The sequence below is a fragment of the Bubalus kerabau genome, chromosome 11 (genome assembly GCF_029407905.1).
Source record: "Bubalus kerabau isolate K-KA32 ecotype Philippines breed swamp buffalo chromosome 11, PCC_UOA_SB_1v2, whole genome shotgun sequence".
Lineage (NCBI taxonomy): Eukaryota > Metazoa > Chordata > Mammalia > Artiodactyla > Bovidae > Bubalus > Bubalus kerabau.
This window is the reverse complement of record NC_073634.1, coordinates 69,292,854-69,317,535: the sequence shown is the minus strand read 5'-3', so window position 1 is coordinate 69,317,535 and position 24,682 is coordinate 69,292,854. Positions and strand designations below refer to the sequence as shown.

The window sequence follows — 24,682 nt, the reverse complement described above, 5'->3', positions numbered from 1 at the left end:
TTCTTTAGTGAATAATTCTTTTAAGTGTTTATCAGAAGTAAAAAAAAGCAGTTTAATTGTATTCCATTTTATTAGGTGTGATTTTAAATACTATTTCTTAGCACATAGTAAAGAGCTGAATGATAGTAAGTGCATTGGGTTGCTTATTTTCTATTTATTCATTTCACAGATATTATACCTAATGACATTTACATTGCTAAATACAGTGTTAGGTTCCAGATAAGACAACTCCAGCCTTTATTCTATTTTAAGAAAGTATTACAAAAAAACTAAATCTTTCATTAAATTCAGTTTTTCAGAGTTACTGGAAAATTTATGAGAAGTTGTGCTCATTAAACTAGTCAGAATCATAAAGGGTGATGGGTTGATCTATTTGACCATGAAACAGTTATCGTTAACATAGTTTGTTCCAAACTACCATCTGCTCTAAGTTTAGATGTTAATTACATCTTGTATTAATCTCTTTGGGAATTAACAAGTTGGAGAGGTTATAGCTATAGATATTTTTTAGATTAGAATTATGGACTATTAATACTAAATAATGAGATTTGATCTTTTAATATTTTAAGTACAATTTTCTTCTTGTTCATGATTGCAAGATGGGAAGTCATTTTTGTAAAGTAGAATATGTTAAGAGGAATATTGAAGCTTCAATTATGGTTTACATTCCTGGAATTTAAGGTTATGTCAACTTGATTGGTTTTTAAGATACCCTGCAGATTAAAAAATTGTTCTACTTGGCAGTTAGAAATGGATTAGTGTTATTTCTAAATAAAACTTAAAAAATTGACTAGAAGTGTAGGAAGTACTTAAAAATGGACAGTATATTGAATATAGATACTTTTTCTCAGATATAGGTTATTGGATTAAAAAGCTATTTTAGGAAGCAGTTTATGATATAGTTAGACCATACTTTTATGCATTTAAATTATCAGAAATTTGGCTTTAGTGAGTGACATTAACTGAGAAAGGTTTGAATAGTGATTCTGAACTAAGTTTGGTAGATAAAGTGGAGAAAAAGAGGCACTGGCATCTCATTTTCTCACTTCATAGCATAGTTAGTAAACTTGCTCTGATAAAGATTCTTTAAACTGAATAGTAACCTATTTTATATAAATGTGATCCGAATGTACTTAACTAACATTTCCTTTTCCCTATATCCTGGTCTAAAATGCATCAGTTTTGGAAATACAAACCATATTTTGTTGATATTTGTATATTAGCATTTTATAGTTGTCATTAACAATTATGTTAGGGGTAAAGTATACAGGGTTTTATTGTTTGTTTTATTTGATTAATTTGCTATTATGTTGCTTGTGAGTAGGATTTCAAGAAAATGCTTTGAATGATTTTGGTTTGCAGATTCATTTTCCTTTCAGAGAGCAGCCACCCTCTGAGTTGACTTTTCAAGTGTTTATTTTATGGTATAATTTCAGTATAACTAGAAAGATTAGTTAAAGCTGTCCGGGAAAGGGAGTAGTTATAGTGATATCTATTGGCAATTGAGGCTTAATCTTAACTCTGTTACCTCCTACCGCCCCCCGCCTTAGGCCAGAAAGCAAAACCAGCCTAGCTCTTTATTACTCATCTGTTATAAAAGGTTGAGAAAAGATGCCAGTCCTCCCCCCGACCCCCCACCCCTGATAAACCTTGAAGTCTGGCAAATGTGTCATGGCAGAATAATTGCAGGCAAGATGTCAGTATTGTAAAGTGATATATTTCAGATAGTACACAAAATTTGATGGCAGGAAAAATAAGCTTTCATAAATGAAACATTTAAGAGACTCTTTTTATTATTTGCTTTCAGTTTAGTGTTGCCTTTAAGGTGTGCCATTTCAGTTTGGCAGCTACAATAAATGACTGAAGGAAATTGAAGATGATAATTCAGCATTTCAAGATGCTCCTGCTGAAGTGAATGTAGACCTATCCAGGGCTTGAATTGAAAGTTTATAGTAATACAATATTTTAAAGCCAAGTACCCAGGAAATTCATGGTGATAGGATTTGAATGAGATGATTAGGAGAAATAGAAAAGAATTCCTTCACTTCCTTATTAGGTGGGTATTAGCTATTGAGAGGCTGTGTTGAAAAATGTTATTGTAAAAAGGATAGAGGCTTTTTATATGTAATTTTCTATGGAATATAATTCATCGTGGACCTTGTCCAAAAATGTTTGGCTATTAAAATAACAAAAGAATGATTATAATAAGGAATCACTTCTGATTTAGTGTTACAGCATTTTGTTGCCTGTAGACCATGTTGTGCTGTATTTGGGTGGTAACTGTTTCATTTAGTGACTGTTGATTTCTCTTTTAACACATTCCTTATTTAAATTGAAATTATTTACCACACCTTTTCTGATCCTTCTTTGTTATTCTTCCCTTGAGAAGGTAATCATTATTAAAAGTATATAGAAACATTTGGGGTGCATGTTTCTTTTCAGATTACTGATTTAGTTTTTTTCGAGTATAAAACCAGGAGTGGAATTGCTGGGTCGTATGGTTAGTTCCATTTTTAAGTTTTTCAATGTCTGCAGCAGCATTGTTTACAATTGCCAAGGTATGGGAGGAACCTAAGTGTCCGTCAACAGATAAATGGATAAAGATGTGGTGTATGTATATACAATGAAATACTACTCAGCCATAAAAAAAATGAAATTTTGCCATTTGCAGCAAATGACGATTTAGAGGGTATTGAAGCGACTTAGCAGCAGCAGCAGCATGCTAAGTGAGATAGGGAAAGACAAATACTGTATGATGTTACTTAAATGTGGAATCTAAAAAATACAATAATCTAGTGAATTAAAAAAGCAGACTCACAGATACAGAGAACAAATCAGTGGTTGACAGTGGGTAGAGGGAAGGGGGAAGGGCATTATAGCATGGGGAAAGGATGTATAGTTGTTGCTGGGTTTTATGGGTTTTGACACATGTGAGTTTCAGCATTTATGATTTTGACTATTGGTGAGTGACTTTAGATGTCCATGGAGTGTATAGTATTTTGCAGTTTTGCCAAGGCATAATCTTAATTCTTCTTAATTAAGGCCTTGTTCAGTTAATGATTTAGCTTAGCTAACCTCATCATCCAAAGTTGTTTTTCCTCACTTGCAGTCACGTTCATTTATTCACTCATTCGGTCAGCAAGTATGTCGAGCTCCTCATGTGCGCCAAGTTCCGTTACAGGCATGGGAAGTTCAGCAATTATCCCAGCAATATTTTGTGACCCCATGGACTATGGCCTGTAGTCCACCAAGCTCCTCAGTCCATGGAATTCTCCAGGCAAGAATACTGAAGTGGGTTGCCATCCCCTCCTCCAGGGGATCTTCCCAACCCAGGGATCAAACCCAGGTCTCCTGCATTACTGGCAAATTCTTTACCGTCTGTGCCACCAGGGAAGCCCAAGAATACTGGAGTGGGTAGTCTATCCCTTCTCCAGGGGATCTTCCCAACCCAGGGATTGAACCGGGGTCTCCTACATTGCAGGTGGAATCTATCAGCTGAGGTACCAGGGAAGGTAGGAGATATCAAACTTTATATGAAATATGGCCACTCTGGATTGAATTGTGTTCCCACAAAATGAGTATATGGAAGTACTAACTCTTAATACCTCATAATATAACCCAGAAATAGGGTTGTTGTGGATGTAGTTCGTGAAGAGCAGGTAATAGAGTGAGCCCTAATCCAATATGGTGAATGTAGACTCACACCTGGCAAAAACACCATGTGAAGAAGAAGGCAGAGACAAGGGTGTTGCTTCCATAAGCCAAGGAACACCAAAGGTTGCCTGCACGGCACGAGAAGCAAAGCGAGAGGCTTGGAAAAGATTCACAGCTCTCAGAGGAAACCCATCTTGCCAACAGTGATGGACTTTTATTAGCTTCCAGAATTGTGAGGCAAATATATTTCTGTTTTGTAAACTACCCAGTTTGTGGCACTTTGTTATGGCAGCTCTAGCAAACAAATGGCCGCTTCAGTTTAGTTCAGTTCAGTCGCTCAGATGTGTCCCGACACTTCGTGAACCCATGAACCACAGCATGCCACTAGCTGAAATGAATTTAAAAGGTTAAAGGGGTAGGATGGGGGGGAGGTGGGAGGAAGGTTCAAGAGGGAGGGGACATGTGTACCTATGGCTGATTCATCTTGATGTATGGCCGAAACCAACATAATATTGGAAAGCAATTATCCTCCAATTAAATTAAAAAAAATAACTTGGATGTGAAAGTATGTCTAAGAACTTCATGATGCAGGATGAAAATGTAATTCTTAAAAACAGGAAACTGTAGACTTATCTAGGACTATTTTTGAATATGAACAAAGTTCTCAACATTTAGAACTTGAAATTTCAAGGATCTGTTATACTCTTTCTAAAGCCAAAAGGTTCAGATCTGTAGCAGACACTATTTGTTTTGATGGAGTATACCATCTTTTTCTTTTTAGCCGCACTGCAGGGCGTGTGCGATCTTAGTTCCCAGACCAGGGATCAAGCCCACACCCCCTGCATTGGAGTCTTGACCACTGGGAACGCTAGGGAAGCCCCTTGGTGTGCCATTTTTAAACTTTATCTTGGTTTGAAGAAACTCATTTCCCTGCAGGAAAGAAAACCCTGTCAGGTTTCCATGGAGGAGAGATTTTCACCAAGACTATTATCATGTGCCATGTGGTCTTTTCCTAATATAACACAGCAGTCCGGTTCAAATAATGAAAATAAATACGTAAAACATCTTACACAAGTTGTATGTAATTTGTGCTCATCCAAGAGTACAAACCACTTAAAAAATAGCTTATTGAATTCATCTGGATACAGACTTTTTTAAAGCCCTAAAATTTTTTTTCCGCCTGCAAATTCTTAACTCTATAGTGTACTGTCCATTTTTTTGTTGTTGTTTTCTTTAAAGTTAGGTATTAGCTAACTCAGAAGTGGGTTTTTACTCTTAAAGATTTGGGACCAATTAAAAAAAATTATAAATGTTGCTTACTGGTTTTCAGCTTTTACAATCAACCAGTAGAGTAAACAGAAGACAAGAATATAAAGGAAGACAACCTTGATGATGTAGAAGTGAAGGTATGGTAGACTAAAGCAAGTTATAAATGGCCAGAAACGCAGATGCTACACAGACTGGTGGGTGAATGTGCTTTTAAATAAGTTGTAAAGGTAATGACTATTTTTTTTCTTTCTTTTTTTAAAGTTGAAGTACAGTTGATTTACAATATTGTGTTAGTTTCTGGTGTACATGCAAAGTGATACACATGCACACATAAATATGTATGTATTCATTCTGTTTAATTCTGTCAAAATTTGGAGGGGTAAAGTCAGGGGAGTAGTATAAACTAAATTCTCATCTTTAGGATGGGAGTCAATAGATGAGGGCCAGCAAATTGGTGATGTAGGTGTGTGTTGTGAAGGTAATCAGCAGAATTAAAGACCAGTTATTTAAAAGATACAGTCCCTCGCATGAACAGAAGTAAAGTGAGAGCGAAGATTTTTCTTTTCTGTTTTGTTGTGTAATGATTTATTTGGTGAAATGAGAAAAAAAAAAGTTATGCCGATCAACATTTGCTCAAAAAGCACGAAAATCAGATAATCTAGGAAGTGCTAGTTATTTACTTATAGCTTGCATAAGTAAATATACAATAAGTAAATAAGCCAATAAGTAAAATCCTTCCGTGGCAAGGAAGTAACATAAGAAGCTGGAGTGTAATAGCAGATATTTCATTGTCTTAAAAAAAAAACCACATTGCATATATAAAAATATCTACCGGCATTTAATATATTAATTTTCTTACATGTGAGCCCATTTATTTTTAATTGTAATGTTAGACAAATTACATTCAGATACAGTCAGAAAAATGAGAATTCTTATTTGAAAGGGGCTCATTTTCTAGCCTGTTTCTATACTCTTTTGAAACTTCAGCGTTTATTTATGAAGGTTATATGCCACAAAAATAGGGTTATATGCCACAAAAATAGGGCTATATATAAGTGATAGTGTGCGATCTTTGCTTGACTGTCTTAATGCTGACTTGTAAAAGGGAGCTTATTGCACCTATTTTTGTAAAGGGAGGTCAGCTTATAGGAAACATGCTTATAAGTTTTTAAAGATCTGTTTTCTCACCGCAGTCTAACTGGATTGTCATTGAAATTAATTGTTCAGTATCAAAAGTTATACATGTCAGAAGTGTAGCAAGGTATAAGACCTGTTTTAGAATTTGTTCTAAACACAATTTAAAGGAAACCTTAAGGGAATTGCAATTGTTAGATTTTTATCTATCACTTTTTAGATTTGTAAAGATAGTAATAAAGACCAGCATAACAGTGTTTCCTTAATTATTGACTATATAAATTTTTATTTTAGTATAAGTTATTTGAGCTATATGACTGTAGCCTCCAGGCTGCTTTGTCCATGGGATTTTACAGGCAAGAATTCTGGAGCAGGTTGCCATTTCCTTCTCGGGGGATCTTCCCAGGCAGGGCATCAAACCCACGTCTCCTGCATCTGGTGCATCAACGGGTGGATTCTTTACCGCTGAGCCAACTGGGAAGTCCCACATTATATATACTTAGGTATATTATACTGAAATACATAATATTGGAAATATTCGTGATTAAATTTCATTCACCTACTTAGCTAGGCATTTAAAGTAACTTAAAATAATTTAAATATATAACATTGAAAAGAAATGTTAAAAGCAGCTTTTGGGAATAGTGTTAATGTGTGTTTTAATCCTTTAAGGGAAGTACTATGTACAGCTTAATAGATATCTTCTTTGACTTGTTAGGCTTAGTTCTTATGTGCTGCCTTGAAATTTACAGAAACATTTGAAATAATCATCTTAAGGGAAATAGATGGGGAAACAATGAAAACAGTGAGAGACTAATTTTTGGGGCTCCAAAATCACTGCAGATGGTGACTGAAGCCATGAAATTAAGAAATGCTTGCTCCTTGGAAGAAAAGTTATGACCAACCTAGACAGCATATTAAAAAAGCAGAGACATTACTTTGCCAACAAAGGTCCATCTAGTCAAACCTATGGTTTTTCCAGTAGTCATATATGGATGTGAGAGTTGGACTATAAAGAAAGCTGAGCACGGAAGAATAGATACTTTTTTTATGTCAAAACCAATACAATATTGTAAGTAGCCTCCAATTAAATAAATTTAAATTAAAAAAAAAGACAAAAAAGAATAGATTCTTTTGAACTGTGGTGTTGGAGAAGACTCTTGCGAGTCCCTTGGACTGCAAGGAGGTCCAGCCAATCTATCCTAAAGGAGATCAGTCCTGGGTGTTCATTGGAAGGACTGATGCTGAAGCTGAAACTCCAAAACTTTGGCCACCTGAAGGAAGAACCGACTCATTTGAAAAGACCCTGATGCTCGAAATGATTGAAGGTAGGAGGAGAAGGGGACAACAGAGGATGAGGTGGTTGGATGGCATCACTGACTCAATGGACATGAGATTGAGTAGGCTCCAGGAGTTGGTGATGGACAGGGAAGCCTGGCGTGCTGCAGTCCATGGGGTTGCAAATAGTTGGACACGACTGAGCGACTGAACTGACTGACGGACTGAAGTTATAATTATGTGAGATTGCTTGTTGCTTTGTGCTCTCCTCTTATTTGTAATTTTAATAGATTAATTCATGCACTTTAATGTTTAGGGTAGTTTTAAGTTCAAGAAGTTTCCATATACCTCATTTTCCCTCTCCTCCCCCGGCCTCCTGCACTAAGGACATCTATCACCAGAGTGGTGCATTTGTTACACTTGTTACACTGGATGAACCTACGTCATTACCACCCAGGGTTCATAGTTAACAGAGTTCGTTCTGAGTGCTCTACATTCTTTGGGTTTGGGTAAATATGTGATGACATGTATCCATCATGATAGTATTCTATAAAATAGTTTTAACTGCCCTGAAAATCCTCTGTGTTCCACCTGTTAATCTGTTCCTTCCCCCAGCCTCTGGCCACCACTGATCTTTTTACTGTCTTAAGAGTTTTGCTTTTTCTGGAATGTCTGATTATTAGAATCATGAAGCATGTAGCCTTTTCAGCTTGGCTTCCTTCACTTTAGTAATATGCATTTTAATTCCTCCATGTCTTTTCAAGGCTTGATGCTCACTTCTTTTTTTTGTGCCAAATAATATTCCGTTGCCTGAATGTCCCGGTTTATTTATCCAGTCATCTACTGAAGGACATCTTGGTTGCTTTCAAGTTTTGGCAGTCATGAATCAAGCTGGTGTAGCCATCCATGTGCTGATTTTTGTGTGAACACACATTTTCAATTCCTGTCCAGAGTGTATGATTGCAGTAAATAAGTATCTTACTTACTTACTGCAGTAAGATAGTAAAAGTATCTTCAGTTTTCTAAGAAACTGCCAAACTTTTCCAAAGTGGCTGTACTGTTGTATTCTCACCAGCAATGAATAAGAAGAGTTCCTGTTTTTTTTCACATCTTTGGCAGCATCTGGTGATGGTGTAATTTATTTTTGAAGCTTTTATTTGTAGATTTTGCTGTACATTTTTGTAGAGGTCCGATGCAACAGTATTTAAATGATCAAAGGAAATGTAAAAAATCTTGAATTTTTTAAATGATAAAATTGAGATATACGTAGGGTCTGCTTCCTGAGAAGCTGGCAACTAGAACATTTCATTCTGAGTAAGACTTGGGCTTTCATTTCAAATGCATCTTAAAATTCCTTGAATTTCCTAACTCATTGGAAGATATCTTCAATATATTCAAATTTCTATGAGGCAAAGCATTAGAATTCTCTTCCCCAAACATGTATTTTTGTCAAAGAGAAATAAGATATGTACATGTTGATACGTGGGTTGGAAAGCACAATTGAATTTATTAGGGCTTTGTATTTAATGCTGTGCTTTCTAATTGTTTTAAATATTTTTGCCTTTTATCAAGACAAAGTAGAATAACTGATATCCTGAAATTCCCACTGGATCGACATTTTCACTGCTGGAATCTGGGTCTATGTTTACTCTTTTTATACTCCTGTCCATAGTTAAAGCAGAGTATTCCACTTAAAAAATGATTTACAAATGAAAGATTCTACAATCATCCCTTCCTCTCTGAATATTGATTGTTCTATGAGTGTGTATATTAAGGTCATGCCTGGTCCTTGTCTGATGGTCTGGGCATTTATGGCAGCTAACCTCAGGTCTTGGCCACCAGTGGGTCAGACCTGTTATCTCATCTGTGATCTATACAAGCTAACTTGAAGTGGGTATTTATGTCTAAAAGCACACAATTAGGCTGGGATCTGAGTTCACTCTGGAGACTACACCTCTCACTCTCTCTGCCCTAAGCTTTATAGAAGTACCTATTGGCCCCGGAACTACACAGACGGAGGGGCTTCGCAGGAGGAGAAGCTGGGTCAGACATGGATGCTGTTCGGTGGTTGGCTAACCCTGCACTGAAGTTTCAAACATTGGAAAGCGGGCTTCAGTTTTGGTTTATGTTGTGTGGATGTTTAATTTGTGCACCAACTTTGGAGCTGTGCAACGCCTCTGATCCTGTGCTTTATCGCTTGTGTTGGTGACAGGAAAATCATCCTGAATTTCTGAACAAGTTGTGTCAGACTTTTGTGACCCTATGAACTGTAGCCCGCCAGGCTCCTCTATCCGTTGGATTTCCCAGGCAATAGTGGAGCAGCAGCTGCTGCTGCTGAGTCGCTTCAGTTGTGTCTGACTCTGTGCGACCCCATAGACGGCAGCCCACCAGGCTCCCCCGTCCCTGTGATTCTCCAGGCAGGAACACTGGAGTGGGTTGCCATTTCCTTCTCCAATGCATGAAAATGAAAAGTGAAAGTGAAGTCGCTCAGTTGTGTCCGACTCTTAGGAACCCAATGGACTGCAGCCTACCAGGCTCCTCCATCTATGGGATTTTCCAGGCAAGAGTACTGGAGTGGGGTGCCATTGCCTTCTCCATAGTTAAGGGTAGAGACCATCTTAAAATGATTCAAGAAACATGCTATTGATACCCTTGGCATAGTCTTCAGAAACAATTCTTTCCTTAAATTAATTGGTTGAATTTATTGATTCCCCAGGCCTCTTGGCCATAAAACATGTTCTTTACAGAAAACAAGCAGAAAGTCCTCCACCCCCCACTGAAATAATTGACTTATATTCAGAATATTTTTTAAGCCTATTTTCCATTTACATTCAAATGCAAGCATAGCTTTTTCATTGTGTTTTTATTTTCCCACTTGATTATGATAAGCATTGTTTTTCTTTTTTTTTGGCCTCTTAGAATCTTAGTCCCCCCACAGCGGGGTGGAACTGTGTCCTCTGCAGTGGAAGTGCTGAGTCTTAACCTCTGGACAGCCAGGGAAATCCCTACAATAAGCATTTTAATGAAACAGATTAAACATGTAGTTGGTTAGGCTAAACAGGTGTTGAATAAGTTCCTACTGTGCATTCACTCCCAGTCAGCTTTGGTCTAGGAAGAGTGAAGCACCGAGTTCCCACTCTTGCTTGAATTTATAATCTAGGGGGAGGTTTTTTAATGCAAAATAAAGGGACCCTTGTTCATGTAACTGCCTGCTTCAACATTTATCCCTTTTCAGAATTTGCATTTTCCTGCTTTGGATTTTCTTGAAGATGTGTTTGTCTCTTTAGATTTGTCATCCTTGCACTTGCTGATCAGAGCCACTGGGTGGCAGCAAAAGAACACAGAAGAGCTGTTTTGCTTTTGCGGTCACAAAAGTGAACAGAAAGGTATTCTTTGGATTTCATGGGTGATGAGAAAATAAAATGATTAAAACTTGACACGTAACTAAAGCAGATGAGACCCCAACATGTCTCATTACTGAATGTATGTTACTGTAGTAACATAAAAGATTAAATTTATGCTTTATTATTACAAAAACCAGATTGTAAAGTTCTTTTCCAGTTTCTTTCAGTCACAAAAAGTATCTTTCAAACTACCTATGCCATTACTTTTGTATTTATAAAAGTGAAGAATAAGAGCCAAACTATATATTAATAAAAACTTGTTTAGCAAGAAACTTGTGAACAGAAAATGTCAAGGAACAATGGAAAGGGGTCATTTTCTTGATAGCCTGTTTTAAAGATCATTCTTAGAGAAGAATTCATTGAGTTTGGGGATCTCATTCGTGGACAAGAATTTATTTTCCTTTTTCTTTTAAAAAATTGCTTACCAAGCATATTTAAAGTAATGAGTCTCTTTGAAGATTTCATTCCATATCTATAAAAGTATAGAGGCTTTAGTTCTGAGCTGAATATACCTTATAAATGATAGATAGCTCCAACTGAAAATGTGAAATGAGGTTGAGGCAATGACAAGGTAACAAACACTTTTTTGTTTTATTTTATTATATGATTTTGTAAACATGCATGAAATTTGCTTAGGTAGAAATATAGCTGCCCCTTTTTCCCAAACGTTTTTCAACATAATACTTTAAAATAATTTTTAAATTTTTAGACAAAAATATATTTTTCCACCTGAGAGCTTCAATAAGTTGCATTAAAATACTAAGTGCAGAATGAAAAGATTACTTTTGTCCAGAAAGCTGAGTATCCAGTGAAGCCAGGGTATCCTGAGGCTTGTTCTCAGAAGATCATGGAAGATAAGATTATGTGTTTCTTCTCCCGTTGAACTTGGGACCTTCCAGTTATGCTTGGAACCTGAACCCTTCTTGATTTTATTTCTTATTGGCACATTATCATTGCCTTTTGATGTATGTATGATATGGATCAAGTCGAACATTATGTTACTTAGCTCTTAGTGGAAATGAAGTTTTGGAAAAATGGGAAAGTTTTCCCTCCATAATGAGTTTTATTGCCACCAGATTCTCGATGCCACCTTCCCTTCACAGTATTCAAATAAGAGGTTCCAGCGGTATTTACAGATACTGAGATCTGAAACCCCAACCTGAAACTATAGCTGATAATCTAACCAGGTCTAGACTCTGGCTGTCAGTGTCTGCTGTAAACTGAGACCAAGGAGAGAGAAATAATTCTTACTTTCCTTTTGGAGCTATTTGTGTGTGTGTGTGCCAGGGGAAGGGGCAGCATTGAAGCATGTGTATTATCTTGATGCAAGGCAGGTTTGTGCAAGATGTATTTAGTTTCTTTAGAAATTATGTAGACTCACTACACTGAAGGAGTCTTGGTTGCTCTATTTGGGGGCTGAGGGTTTTGTTAATTCTCTTGGAAAATGTCTAGGAAAAAATGTTCTACTTACTTCTTCAGTAATAGTCACCTATACATCTCCCCTGTGTCTATCTTTGGCCATGTAATTTTCATTTATTTGTATTGGCTATCAAGATATTAAAAGAAATTATAAATATAATGACTAGTGGTAAAGAATCCTCTTCCCAGTGCAGGAGACACAAGAGACGCAAGTTCAGTTCCTGGGTTGGGAAGAGCCCCTGGAGTAGGAAATGGCAACCCATTCCAGTATTCTTACCTGGAGAATTCCATGGACAGAGGAGCCTGGCAGGCTACAGTCCATGGAACTGCAAAGTCAGACATGACCTAGTGACTGAACAGCAACAAATAAATATAATGAAACAAAGTTTGTAAACAAAGGTAAAACTAAAGATCAAACTAAATATAATCTGTAGCTGTCGTTAAAATCATAGGCACCTAATTTTCAAATTTGAGCATTTATTTGACTCGACTTTTATGGCTATTTTAAATTTCATGGAATTGATGTTGGGAGCCGCGTTAGGCATTACTGACAGCTTACCTGGCCTTAAACCACTGGTTCTTAAAATGTATCTTGGGGTGAATATCTCAATAGAGTATTTGGGGGTATAAATTATAGAACTTCATAAAAACATTACAACAGCTTTGATTTTCTTAATTTTGTCCATGACTGCTAGCTTTGAGATAAGTCACCAAAATTTTGCCTACATTTCTCCATCTATAAGGTGGGCACAACCATGCCCACTTTTCCCCATCAAGTATAAAAATTCAAATAAAAAGGAGTAGGGGTTTTGGAGTAAAAGGCTATTTAAAATGCTATGTTGATGGTATTAAAATGAATATGACTTACATTAACACTGGACAGATTTAATGGAAAGTTTGTTTGTCTTTTATTTTCTTTGTCCCAAATAAAGTTTCTAAGGTAACAGTTGAAGAGTTCCTCTTGGGATGTTAGTGTTCTCAGACCTCCATACGTATGAGTCTTTGCCTGAAAATGTGGCCTTGGAGTCTTTGGCACTCTGTATAGCTAAGGTTTTCCTAAATTGTTTAAAATCATAGGTTAATCCTTGAAGGAGTCAAGCAGTGAACAGTTTCTAACAAAGGAAAAGATACTCTATTATAGGAGAAAGTGTTGGCACTTCTCTAATTTACTTGGAGAAAGAAGGCCACACCAAAAAGAACAGATTCTCTTGCCTTTGTCATAAGTGGGAATTGTTCTCTTGACTTCAGAGCAGCGTCTAGACCAGCGTTTCTGAGTTTGGCTCCACATCACTCAGAGCTTAAAAACAATCCTCAGGCCCAGGAAGAACAAATCAGACTTCCTAGGCACGGGGGCCCAGGCATTGATATTGTCTGAAGGTCCACGGAAATGTAATGACTATCCAAAGTTGAGAAGCATTGATCTAGAGACTGCAGCGGAGAATAACAATTTTGTAAAAGGCTTAAAAAAGAGAACAAGGGCTCCCCTGGTAGTTCAGAGGCTAAGAATCTGCCCGCCAATGCAGGGGACACGGGTTTGATCCCTGGTCTGGGACTGTCCCCCATGCTGCGGAGCAGCTAAGTCTGTGCGTCACAACTACTGAAGCCTGTACCCCTAGAGCCCGTGTTCCACAACTAGCAAGCTACCGCAACGAGAAGCCCACGCACTGTGAGGAAGAGTAGCCCCCACTGGCCGCAACGAGAGAAAGCCCTGCGTGCAGCAATGAAGTCTCCCCGCAGCCATAAATAAACAAACAGCCTTCAACATCCATTACTTGTTCTTGCTTTTGTGGTCTTACTTTTCCAAAAAGAACCTGTAACTTCAAGACAAACAAACAACATATAACAAAGATGTGCTCAAAGTCAGACAGCAAATCTTGTTAGCTAACCATGGGCCTTCCTGGGACAATTCTAACTCAGCTGCACTACTGTGAGGGAAGGGCTCATTCCTTGCAGCCTATCTACTCAGTCTATGAAAACCGACTGGAAAATGAACATGAAATTCATCTAAGCCATCTCAGATACTGCTGAAATTTAGATATTGACACAGAATGAAAGATTTTCCGCAACTCGAACATGAGCCATTTAAAAAGGAAGAAGAAAATAAATGTTACTACTTGAAACATTCAAATAATGATGTAAAATAATTTGTATATGCTCATAAATAAAAACATGCAGGAGATATCCAGTGTGGGAACACAGCTCTTGATTTCATCTTGTGGTATGAAGAAGATCCACCTGGAGGATAGACAGAGATTCTGGACCTGGGTTGGTCCTGGCTAGGACATTAAATGTTTCTTTTATTCTCACTCAACTTTAATTTCCTCACTTATTAAAGAGGGTTGCATTTGTGATTCTGGCAAGCCAGAGACTTTATCTGCTACTTCTATGATCCTTATCGACTTCTCAAATTAACCCAGCTTATAGAGATATGAAGTCCCAATTAGCTGGAGACATGCTTTAGAGAAATTCCAACCACAGGTGATAATTTTTGCTGGGTGAGTAGAAAAGAATGTTGATGTCATTTACTATCAATTGCATTTGTCCCTTTTTATGAGTAAGATAATGCAGACGTCGGATTAAATTTCAAGGCTGTCTTAGAAAGACACATTACACTGAGGACTGGGAGACAGTCTTTTCACTGATTATGTTACAGACACTAATGTTTCATATGACACATAAATCAGCAAAGGACATGAGCAAGAGTCTGACATATTTTTAAAAGGAACCCAGCAATATACTTATGTGTTTGATACATAGTTAGTGCTCAACAAATATTTGTTAAATGGTGAATGAAAGATTGAAAGGCAATTTCTCAGACTCAAATGCTGATCTGAAGAGGTTCTAAAAATCAGTGGTTTGGGGTCATAATTTATACTTTTGATTTAAATTAAATTTTCTTAAATGGTTATAATTAGAATAAAGTTGGAAAACTTGAGACAAGAATGACAGTCATTAATTTGATAGTGCTTGGGTTAACATATTTTTTCATTTTGAAAAATTCGTGAAAGTTGAAGCAAGCTTTGAAATATCTTTAACCGATTTTATCAAAACCGTAGTCTCAATGAACAACTCTCAGGAAGCTTTTCTTGTGGGGCATACTCCTGTTAATAGTTATTCCTATGGTTACTTCAACTATGATAAACTTTGTGTCCCTGAAGCACAGTTTTGTTAAGATGTTGAAGAAATTGGAGGTCAAATTAGTATTCTGATATAACCTATATCTTAAACTTGTACAGGGCTATATGTCAAATATATCTCAATAAAATTGAAAGAAAAAGTATTCTGATATAGCCATTTGTTTAAATTAATACTTCTTAAAATACATTAATTTGGTCAAATGAATATTTGGTTGTGTGTGTGTGTGTGTGTGTGTGCATGCTCAGCCATTCATGCCCTACTCTTTGTGACTTCTATGGACTATAGCCCACCAGGCTCCTCTGGGCTCCATGGGATTTTCCAGGCAAGAATACTGGAGTGGGTTGTCATTTCCTTCTCCAGGAGGTCTTCCTGACCCAGGGATCAAACTTGCGTCTCTTGTGTCTTCTACATTGGCAGGCAGATTCTTTACTACTTGAGCTATCAGGGAAGCCCGAATATTTGATTCAGTTAAGTTCAGTCCCTCAGTCGTGTCCAGCTCTTTGTGACCCCATGAATTGCAGCACACCAGGCCTCCCTGTCCATCACCAGCTCCCGGAGTTCACTCAAACTCATGTCCATCGAGTCGGTGATGCCATCCAGCCATCTCATCCTCTGTTGTCCCCTTCTCCTCCTGCCCCCAATCTCTCCCAGCATCAGAGTCTTTTCCAATGAGTCAACTCTTTGCATGAGGTGGCCAAAGTACTGGAGTTTCAGCTTTAGCATCATTCTTTCCAAAGAACACGTAGGACTAATCTTGAGAATGGACTGGTTGGATCTCCTTGCAGTCCAAGGGACTCTCAAGAGTCTTCTCCAACACCACAGTTCAAAAGCATCAATTCTTCAGCGCTCAGCTTTCTTCACAGTCCAACTCTCACATCCATACATGACTACTGGAAAAAACCATAGCCTTAACTAGATGGACTTTTGTTGGCAAAGTAATGTCTCTGCTTTTTAATATGCTATCTAGGTTGGTTATAACTTTTCTTCCAAGGAGTAAGTATCTTTTAATTTCATGGCTGCAGTCGCCATCTGCAGTGATTTTGGATCCCCCAAACATAAAGTCTGACACTGTTTCCAACTGTTTCCCCATCTATTTTCCATGAAGTGATGGGACCAGATGCCATGATCTTCGTTTTCTGAATGTTGAGCTTTAAGCCAACTTTTTCACTCTCCTCTTTCACTTTCATCAAGAGGCTTTTGAGTTCCTCTTCACTTTCTGCCATAAGGGTGGTGTCATCTGCATATCTGAGGTTATTGATGTTTCTCCCGGCAATCTTGATTCCAGCCTGTGCTTCTTCCAGTCCAGTGTTTCTCATGACGTACTCTGCATAGAAGTTAAATAAGCAGGGTGACAATATACAGCCTTGACGAACTCCTTTTCCTATTTGGAACCAGTCTGTTGTTCCATGTCCAGTTCTAACTGTTGCTTCCTGACGTGCATATAGGTTTCTCAAGAGGCAGGTGAGGTGGTCTGGTATTCCCATCTCTTGAAGAGGTTTCCACAGTTTATTGTGATCCACACAGTCAAAGGCTTTGGCATAGTCAATAAAGCAGAGATGCTTTTCTGGAACTCTCTTGCTTTTTTGATGATCCAGCGGATGTTGGAATATTTGATTACTTCAGATTAAATAATTATAAATAGATGAAATGCTTGAAAATAGGAAGAATTAGAAAGCTTCTTGTTTTCCTAGCTCCTCTTATTTAAGATTAAAAAGGAAGGATGAAATTAGGTGTAAGTGTCTTCTGCTTTTAGTAATGGTGGACAGAGTTACTTTGACTCATCCCCCAAGCCAATAATCTAAGCTTGTGCCTCAAGATGTTAGAATAAAATATCAATTTTTATTTAGAGAAGGAGAAAAAGAAGAAATAATAAAGAGTAGAAATTGATGAAATAAGAAATAAATGTATAATAAGGAAAATAAATAAAAATTAATAAAGTCTTTAGCATTACAGACTAAGAAGAAATTAGATACAGACCACCAATGCTAGGAATGGAAAAGGGGATATTATCATAGATCATCTCAATAGATGCAGAATAAGCATTTGATGAAATTCAGCACCCATGCATGATAAAATCTCTGGGTAAACTAAAAGTAGATAGAAACTTTCTCTGTCTGACAAAGGGTAACTGCAAAAGCCTAAGGCTGACACCAGAATTCCCTTTGAGTTTCAGAACAAGGTAAGAAAAAAGTGAAAGGTATAAGGACTGAAAAATAAGAAAAGTGCCTTTATTTGAAGATAAGATTATATACATAGAAAATTTAAAAGAATAATTTATAAATCAGTTGAGAATACTAATTATCCAGGAATAAAAGCCAAAAACATGACCCAACACCTCTGTTAATATACTGAATGTGTACCTCCAAAATTTTTATGTGTAAACCTTGACCCCTAGTGTGGCTGTATTTGGAGATGGAGACTCTGAGGAAGTAACTGAGGTTAAATAAAGTCAAGGGTGGGGCCCTGATCTGATAGGATTAGTGCCCTTATAGGAAGAGACATGAAAACTCTCTTGCTGTGTCTGCTCATTCTCAGAAGAAAGGCCATGTGAGGACAAATAGGCCATCCACAACCAAGGAAGTGACACTCACTAGGAACTGAATCAGTTGACACCTTGATCTTGGATTTTCAGCCTCCAGAACTGTAAGAAAATAAATTTCTGTTGTTAAGTCACCCAGCTTGTGGTATTTTGTTATGGCAGCCTACACTGAATAATAAACCTCTCTACAGAAAACTATAAAAAATTACTGAGAGCCATTATTTATGGACCTAAATAAATTGAATAAGGTAGCTGTTAATGGATTGGAAGATAATCATTCTCTTCCTACAAAAGTACTTCTCAAAAAGTTTACCATGTACACAAATTACCAAGGGGATCTTGTTCAGTGTGGTTTCTGATTCAGGGGATCTGGTGTGTGCCTGAGAGTCCCCATTTCTAACAAGCTGGTAGGTGATGCTGGTCTTTGAGCCACATGTTGGCTATTAAAGGTCTACAGATTCAATGAAATCCCACGAGTGCTCTAGCACCTTCTCCCTTCTCTCTTTCTGAAGTATTATTAATGACTAGTGAGGTAGCTTTCACAGTTCTCAACAAAAGGTCAGTCGTATATCCTCAAATTCCCCTCCTTTCCTGCAGTGGATTATTCTGAAGTAAAATTAGACATTGTATCATTTCATCAGTAAATACTTCAGTGGGAATCTTTTTAAAGCACAGTTATCACGTCTAAAAAAATTGACACTACTTTAAACAAATCATCAAATATATAAAAAGTTTTCAATTTTACCCTCTTATTTTCTTATAATTATTTATTAAGAAAACTAATGTAGTTTCTCTTTTCCTTCATGACATAGTTTATATATGCCTTCATGTCCTCCCTTGCCCATAAAATGGTAATAGATCTAGATGAAGCTTGACGAGATTTGACTTTTTTCTTTTTCCAAGAATACTTCAGAGGCATAGTGTATACCTCCCAGAACATCTAAGAGAAGACACTAACATCTGTTTTGTTTTTTATAACATTAAGATTGATCAGCTTTTCACTTACTGGTTTTAACAGTCATTGGTGGCATCTGCCCACATCCATTATTTCATGGGGGTTGCAAAGTGGTGCTATTTCAGTTCTATCATTTCTTATTTATTAAGTGGAATTCTACAAGAAGTGTTTTCCCTCATCATCTATTGTTACTCTGAGGTATAGTTCATATAGGGAAGGCAGAAGAAATACTTGATTAATTTCATTTGCCAGCGTTCAGAATAATGAGTTGATTCTCTGGCATTCTTAAAAGGTGACTAATTTTTTAAAAAATGTCAATATCAACTCTGGGTTTCTCACTTTTATAGTGTTTCAATTTTTTTTGTAGATATCATTCTTTTTGGTATTTCATTTTTCCATCTCAGGTCAGTGGGAACCTTTTCAAGCTATCTGCAACATACTTTTGGAGAAGGCAATGGCACCCCACTCCAGTACTCTTACCTGGAAAATCCCATGGATGGAGGAGCCTGGTGGGCTGCAGTCCATGGGGTCACTGAGGGTCGGACACGACTGAGCGGCTTCACTTTCACTTTTCACTTTCATGCATGGAGAAGGAAATGGCAACCCACTCCACTGTTCTTGCCTGGAGAATCCCAGGGACGGGGGAGCCTGGTGGGCTGCCGTCTATGGGTCGCACAGAGTCAGACACGACTAAAGTGACTTAGCAGCAGCAGCAGCAGAAACATACTTTTGACACAACCCCAGTGAGTCTGTAGCTTCAGCCCTATTCACTACTTAGCATCTCCATTCTTTTCTGATTCAGAGAGATTTTTATTTGGTTTTTGAGCCCAAGTTTGTCTCTTTGTCTATGTATCATTGCCTTTATTTTTGTTTTTAATGGAGCAGACTGGTGAATCACTGTACCAGCTTAAGTGAAAAGCCTGAAAAAATTTTGAAATGATCATCCATTTATTTGTAAGATACCTTAAAGAAATAAGCTGAAATTCAGTACATGATGACATGGAACAAAAGTTTTATGATTATGAGACATACATAGGAAGATGAAAAGTCTAGAAAGGGTCAGGCTGAAGATGTGTGGTTTTGACCACGGGTTGGAAGGAGGAACAGGATGTTAGAACTCCAAGCTTGCTGTATACATTTTCCACTAGGTCAGCCCTAGCAAAATGTTGATCATTCCTGTTCTAGAATGTAGAGTAGCCACTCTTAGCAAGTTATTTTGCCTTAAGCTTTAGCTCAAAGGAATTCTTCCAAGTACTGTTTATCCTTAGATTCTTCGCTACATACCTGGTGTCAAGAATAAGTATAAGCAGGTAGAATGCCCTCCCAAAGAGCTGTGCTACGAGGTATATTTTTGTTGGTTGGGCTTTTCCTCTACAATGACATATTCAATATATTAAGTTCTCAAAATGATACTGTAGAAATAATCTGTTCATGTTTTATTTCTGAAGAATCCTCTTATTTAATTAATATTAATTTTTGAGTAGTTCAAAAGGATGTGTGTTTCTAGTTAAAATGATTTATGCTATGCTGAATGAAACTGTCTGAAATATGTTTATTAATTTAAAAGACAAATGTGTATATGTCTTTAAAGCATTGTTTTGGGTTTTAATGCTATTATCCTTACCTGACATCACAAAAATCTCTGCCCTTTCTCCTTCCCAAAGGTTCATGATTAATATTTTAAACTGGAGCTAAGTAGCAAAACAAACAAACAAAAATCAAATATAGTAATTATTATTTCCTGAGGTACTCTTGAAATCTGAAAAATTTCTTTAAATTTACTCTAAATTATTCTTAAGTTTAGAATAATTGAGCATTTCTTTCGGTAGGAAAGATATTAAAATTAATCCTAGGCTAGTATTTCATTTTTCTGAGGAGTATTATAATTTAAATTAATTCACCTTGTATTAGTTAGTTAATGTAATTGAAACAAGTTGTTTCTTTTATGTATATTAATGTGAGTGGAGTTTCAGACTGTGAAGAAGAGAAAGTGTGAAAGTGTTAGTCACTCAGTCATGTTTGACTCTTTGCAACCTCATGGACTACTATATCCTGACAGGCTCCTCTGTCCATAGAATTCTCCAGGCGGGAATACAGGAGTGGGTAAACGTTCCCTTCTCCAGGGGATCTTCCTGACTCAGGGATCAAATCTGGGTCTCCTGCATTGCAGGCAGATACTTTATCATCTGAGCTATTGGACATTAAACAACAACATGAAAAAAAAGCGCTAACAAATAAAGTATCTGATGGTTGACAAGGCTTAGACTTCCTAGTTCTGTTGTGTATGAATCCACAAACACCAAACTTTGGAAACTGAGGCCTCACTAAACTGGGTGGTTTTAATGTTCCAATGTCGATTGAAATGAATTTCCTCATAACATTCTTATCTCTGCTGGGTTGCTAGTATATGTATGTAAGTTTTTAGTTTAAACTTAGGGTAATACTTTTTATAAATCTTTGAATTTTCCAATTTTGAAGACAGGTGATCCAAAGCCAGGCATGAAGTTTAGGAAACCAGTATCTGTTTTGGCTTGTCTTCTGTCCCCTCCAGGAGCTTGCTGCACTAGGAATATGACGGAGAAGACCCTCTGATTCAGAGCTTAGTGGCACATGAGATGACAGATCTATAGTGACTGTGATACCACACCACACAGTGGGTCACCTCATTCACATTGGGTAAATATGGTTCTGCATTTCTTGTTCTCATTTTGAATCAGACAGTTTAGCTGCTTGCAAGAGCTACATCTAATCTCATCTTTTAAGTTTGATTTTTGCATTTTTCCTCTGGTGTGTGCATGTGTGCTAAGTCACTTCAGTCATGTCCCAGTCTTTCCGACCCTAAGGACTATAGCCTGACAGGCTCCTCTGTCCATGGGGATTCTCCAGGCAAGAATACTAGAGTGGGTTGCCATGCCCTCCTCCAGGGGATCTAATGGACCCAGTAATCAAACCCACGGTTCTTATGTCTCTTGCATTGACAGGTGGGTTCTTTACCACTAGTGCCACCTGGAAAACCCTTCTTTCTGGTATTTTTAGCTATATGTGTATTAGTATGCCTGCTACTAATATAATAAATGTTTACTGAAATATTCAACACGAAAGAAAGAAAGAAAGAAATTGAAGTTGCTCAGTTGTGTCTGACTCTTTGCGACCCCATGGACTGTAGCCTATCAGGCTCCTCCGTCCATGGGATTTCCCAGGCAAGAGTGCTGGAGTGGATTGCCATTTCCTTCTCCAGGGGATCTTCCTGACCCAGGAATCGAACCTGGGTCTCCCACATTGCAGACAGACTCTTTACTGTCTGAGCCACTAGGGAAGCATGAAAGAAGTACAATGTAAAAATTAATGCATTCAGCAATCTCACTGTACTAGATGCTCTTGGTGGCCCCATCCTCAACCAGTCACACTCGTCAGTTTCATACACTTGTTGGTTTCATGCATCACTAGCAGCACCAGAGATTCTTTATCTGCAGACTTTGCTTGAGGGCCTGTTCCTCCTGTGTTTGGGATGGTAGGAAGTGTTGGGGAATTAATAGCCCTTGGGATCCCTTAACCAATGACTGACAGGATGTGTGAGTAAATACCTCGGCCTCCTTGTCTCTTGGTTGGGGTAACTGAAGATAATGAATATTCTTCAGTCTTTTCTGGCATTCCCTGGTGGGATTAAGCTGCAATTGCCCTCAGCAACTTGCTGGAAAACACACCTTCTATTGGCTTTCTTCCCTTCCTGGTTTCAGATCTGCATTCCCCTACTGAGGTTTCCAGGGATCACCTCCCAAATGAACCACTTGTACTTGTACCTCCTGAGAGGACCAATCTAAGGTACTCAGCACTCAAGGATGACACCATGGCTTTAAATTCTAGAAACTTCCTTGAATGCTCTTAGTCTGGAAATTTAACAGAGATCCTGTTTATTATTTAGGTACTGAATCGGGTTGCCTGTTCCCCCTTGTTGCTGTTCAGTCGCTCAGTCGTGTTACACTCTTTTTGACCCCATGGACTGCAGCACACCAGGCTTCCCTGTCCTTCACCATCTCCCAGAGCTTGCTCAAACTCATGTTCATTGAGTTGGTGATGTCACCCAACCATCTCATCCTCTGTTGTCCCCTTCTACTCCTGCCCTCAATCTTTCCCAGCATTAGGGTCTTTTCCAATCAGTCAATTCTTGGCATCAGGTGGCCAAAGTATTGGAGCTTCAGCTTCAGCATCAGTCCTTCCAATGTTTCCTATAGGCAGTAATTTATCAGGGTTTCTCCAGCTTGGGACCACTGACATTTTGAGGTTGGCAACTTTGTTGTGGGGCCTGTCTTGTGCACTGTAGGATGGTTGGCAGCATCCCTGGTTTCCATCCACTAGTTTTCAGGAGCATTCCTCACCCTAGTTATGACAACCCAAAATATCTTCAGACATGGCCAAAAGTCCCAGGGGCCAGAGTTACCCCCAGCTGAGGACCACTGACTTAAATCAAGTGTTGCTGCTGCTGCTAAGTCATTTCAGTCATGTCCGACTCTGTGCGACCCCATAGACGGCAGCCCACCACCAGGCTCCCCCGTCCCTGGGATTCTCCAGGCAAGAACACTGGAGTAGGTTGCTGTTTCCTTCTCCAATGCATGAAAGTGAAAAGTGAAAGTGAAGTCCCTCAGTCGTGTCTGACCCTTAGCATGGACTGCAGCCTACCAGGCTCCTCCGTCCATGGGATTTTCCAGGCAAGAGTACTGGAGTGGGGTGCCATTGCCTTCTCCGAAATCAAGTGTACATGGGTCTAATGGGATGAGCTTGCTTAGGGCAGGGGTCCCCAACCTGTGGGCCACAGGCTGGTACATCCTGTCAGATTAGCATTAGGTTAGAAATAAAGTACACAGTAAGTGTAATGTGCTTGCATCATCCCCAAACCATCCCTCTCCTGCCCTTGGTGTGTGGAAAAATTGTCTTCCCATGAAACTGGTTTCTGGTGCCAAAAAGGTTGGGGATTGCTGGTGTAGGGTACTTGAAAGCTTTCTGATTACCCAACAGGAAGGAAAAGACAGATTGAAGATGATCTGAAAAAATCTTTCAGGTTATCCTCTTGCATTGGAGCTACTCCTCCCAATAAAATAGATATAAAAGGTATATATTAGAAGAGTTCTTGTATGGCACTAAGGGTTCTTGGGTAATGTTACTTAATCTGAGAGAAAGTGGCAGCTGGCTGGTGTCCTGAAATAACTTGAGAAGTTGCTATTGACTTTTATAGAGAGCACAGTGGATGGAATTCTTTAATAAGAGGGTGTCCATGAAGACCTGGGTTCTGGATTGAACAATCAAAGCTATGAGCTGAGAAAAGGGTCTCATGCTGTAGTTATGCCTTTGAATTGAAGGCTATGGGTCAAGCCTCCCTGAGAAGGGAAGGGAACAAATCAGTGTCAGGCATGGTGGTGACGTGGCCTTATTTTCCATAAAGAGCAAGCGGAGAGTAAATGCTTGGAGGGTGTCTAGGAGACAACTGCCCTGACCTAGTGTACTTAGAGAAATGAAATTGATGGTGAGGGGCTGCATAAACCTACCCCCTAGGATGATCCCTGGGAGTGGCAAAATCTGGGGATGCACTGTGCAGCAATGGTATGCAGAATGGTATAGACCTAACAGAAGCAGAAGATATTAAGAAGAGGTGGCAAGAATACACAGAAGAACTATATGATAAAGATCTTCATGACCCAGATAATCACGATGGTGTGATCACTCACCTAGAGCCAGACATCCTGGAATGTGAAGTCAAGTGGGCCTTAGGAAGCATCACGATGAACAAAGCTAGTGGAGGTGATGGAATTCCAGTTGAGCTATTTCAAGTCCTAGAAGATGATGCTGTGAAAGTGCTGCACTCAATATGCCAGCAAATTTGGAAAACTCAGCAGTGGC

General features: G+C 38.4%; 1 protein-coding gene across 14 annotated transcripts in view; it reads left to right on the top strand.

Annotated features, from left to right (window-relative positions):
- Nucleotides 1-24,682, top strand: part of C1D (C1D nuclear receptor corepressor) — a 132,374-nt gene that overhangs the window by 22,830 nt on the left and 84,862 nt on the right. The window contains exons 5-6 of one of the 14 annotated variants that reach the window (XM_055540500.1): nucleotides 10,571-10,721; nucleotides 12,353-12,522. The exons of 12 other annotated variants lie outside the window; for them this stretch is intronic. In XM_055540500.1, coding sequence (XP_055396475.1) covers nucleotides 10,571-10,721; nucleotides 12,353-12,507 — 306 coding nt within the window. In that variant the 3' untranslated portion in view covers nucleotides 12,508-12,522. Of the gene's footprint in view, nucleotides 1-10,570; nucleotides 10,722-12,352; nucleotides 12,523-21,341; nucleotides 21,381-24,682 lie in introns of those variants that run through there. One more of the 14 variants, XM_055540511.1, reaches the window with a different exon arrangement.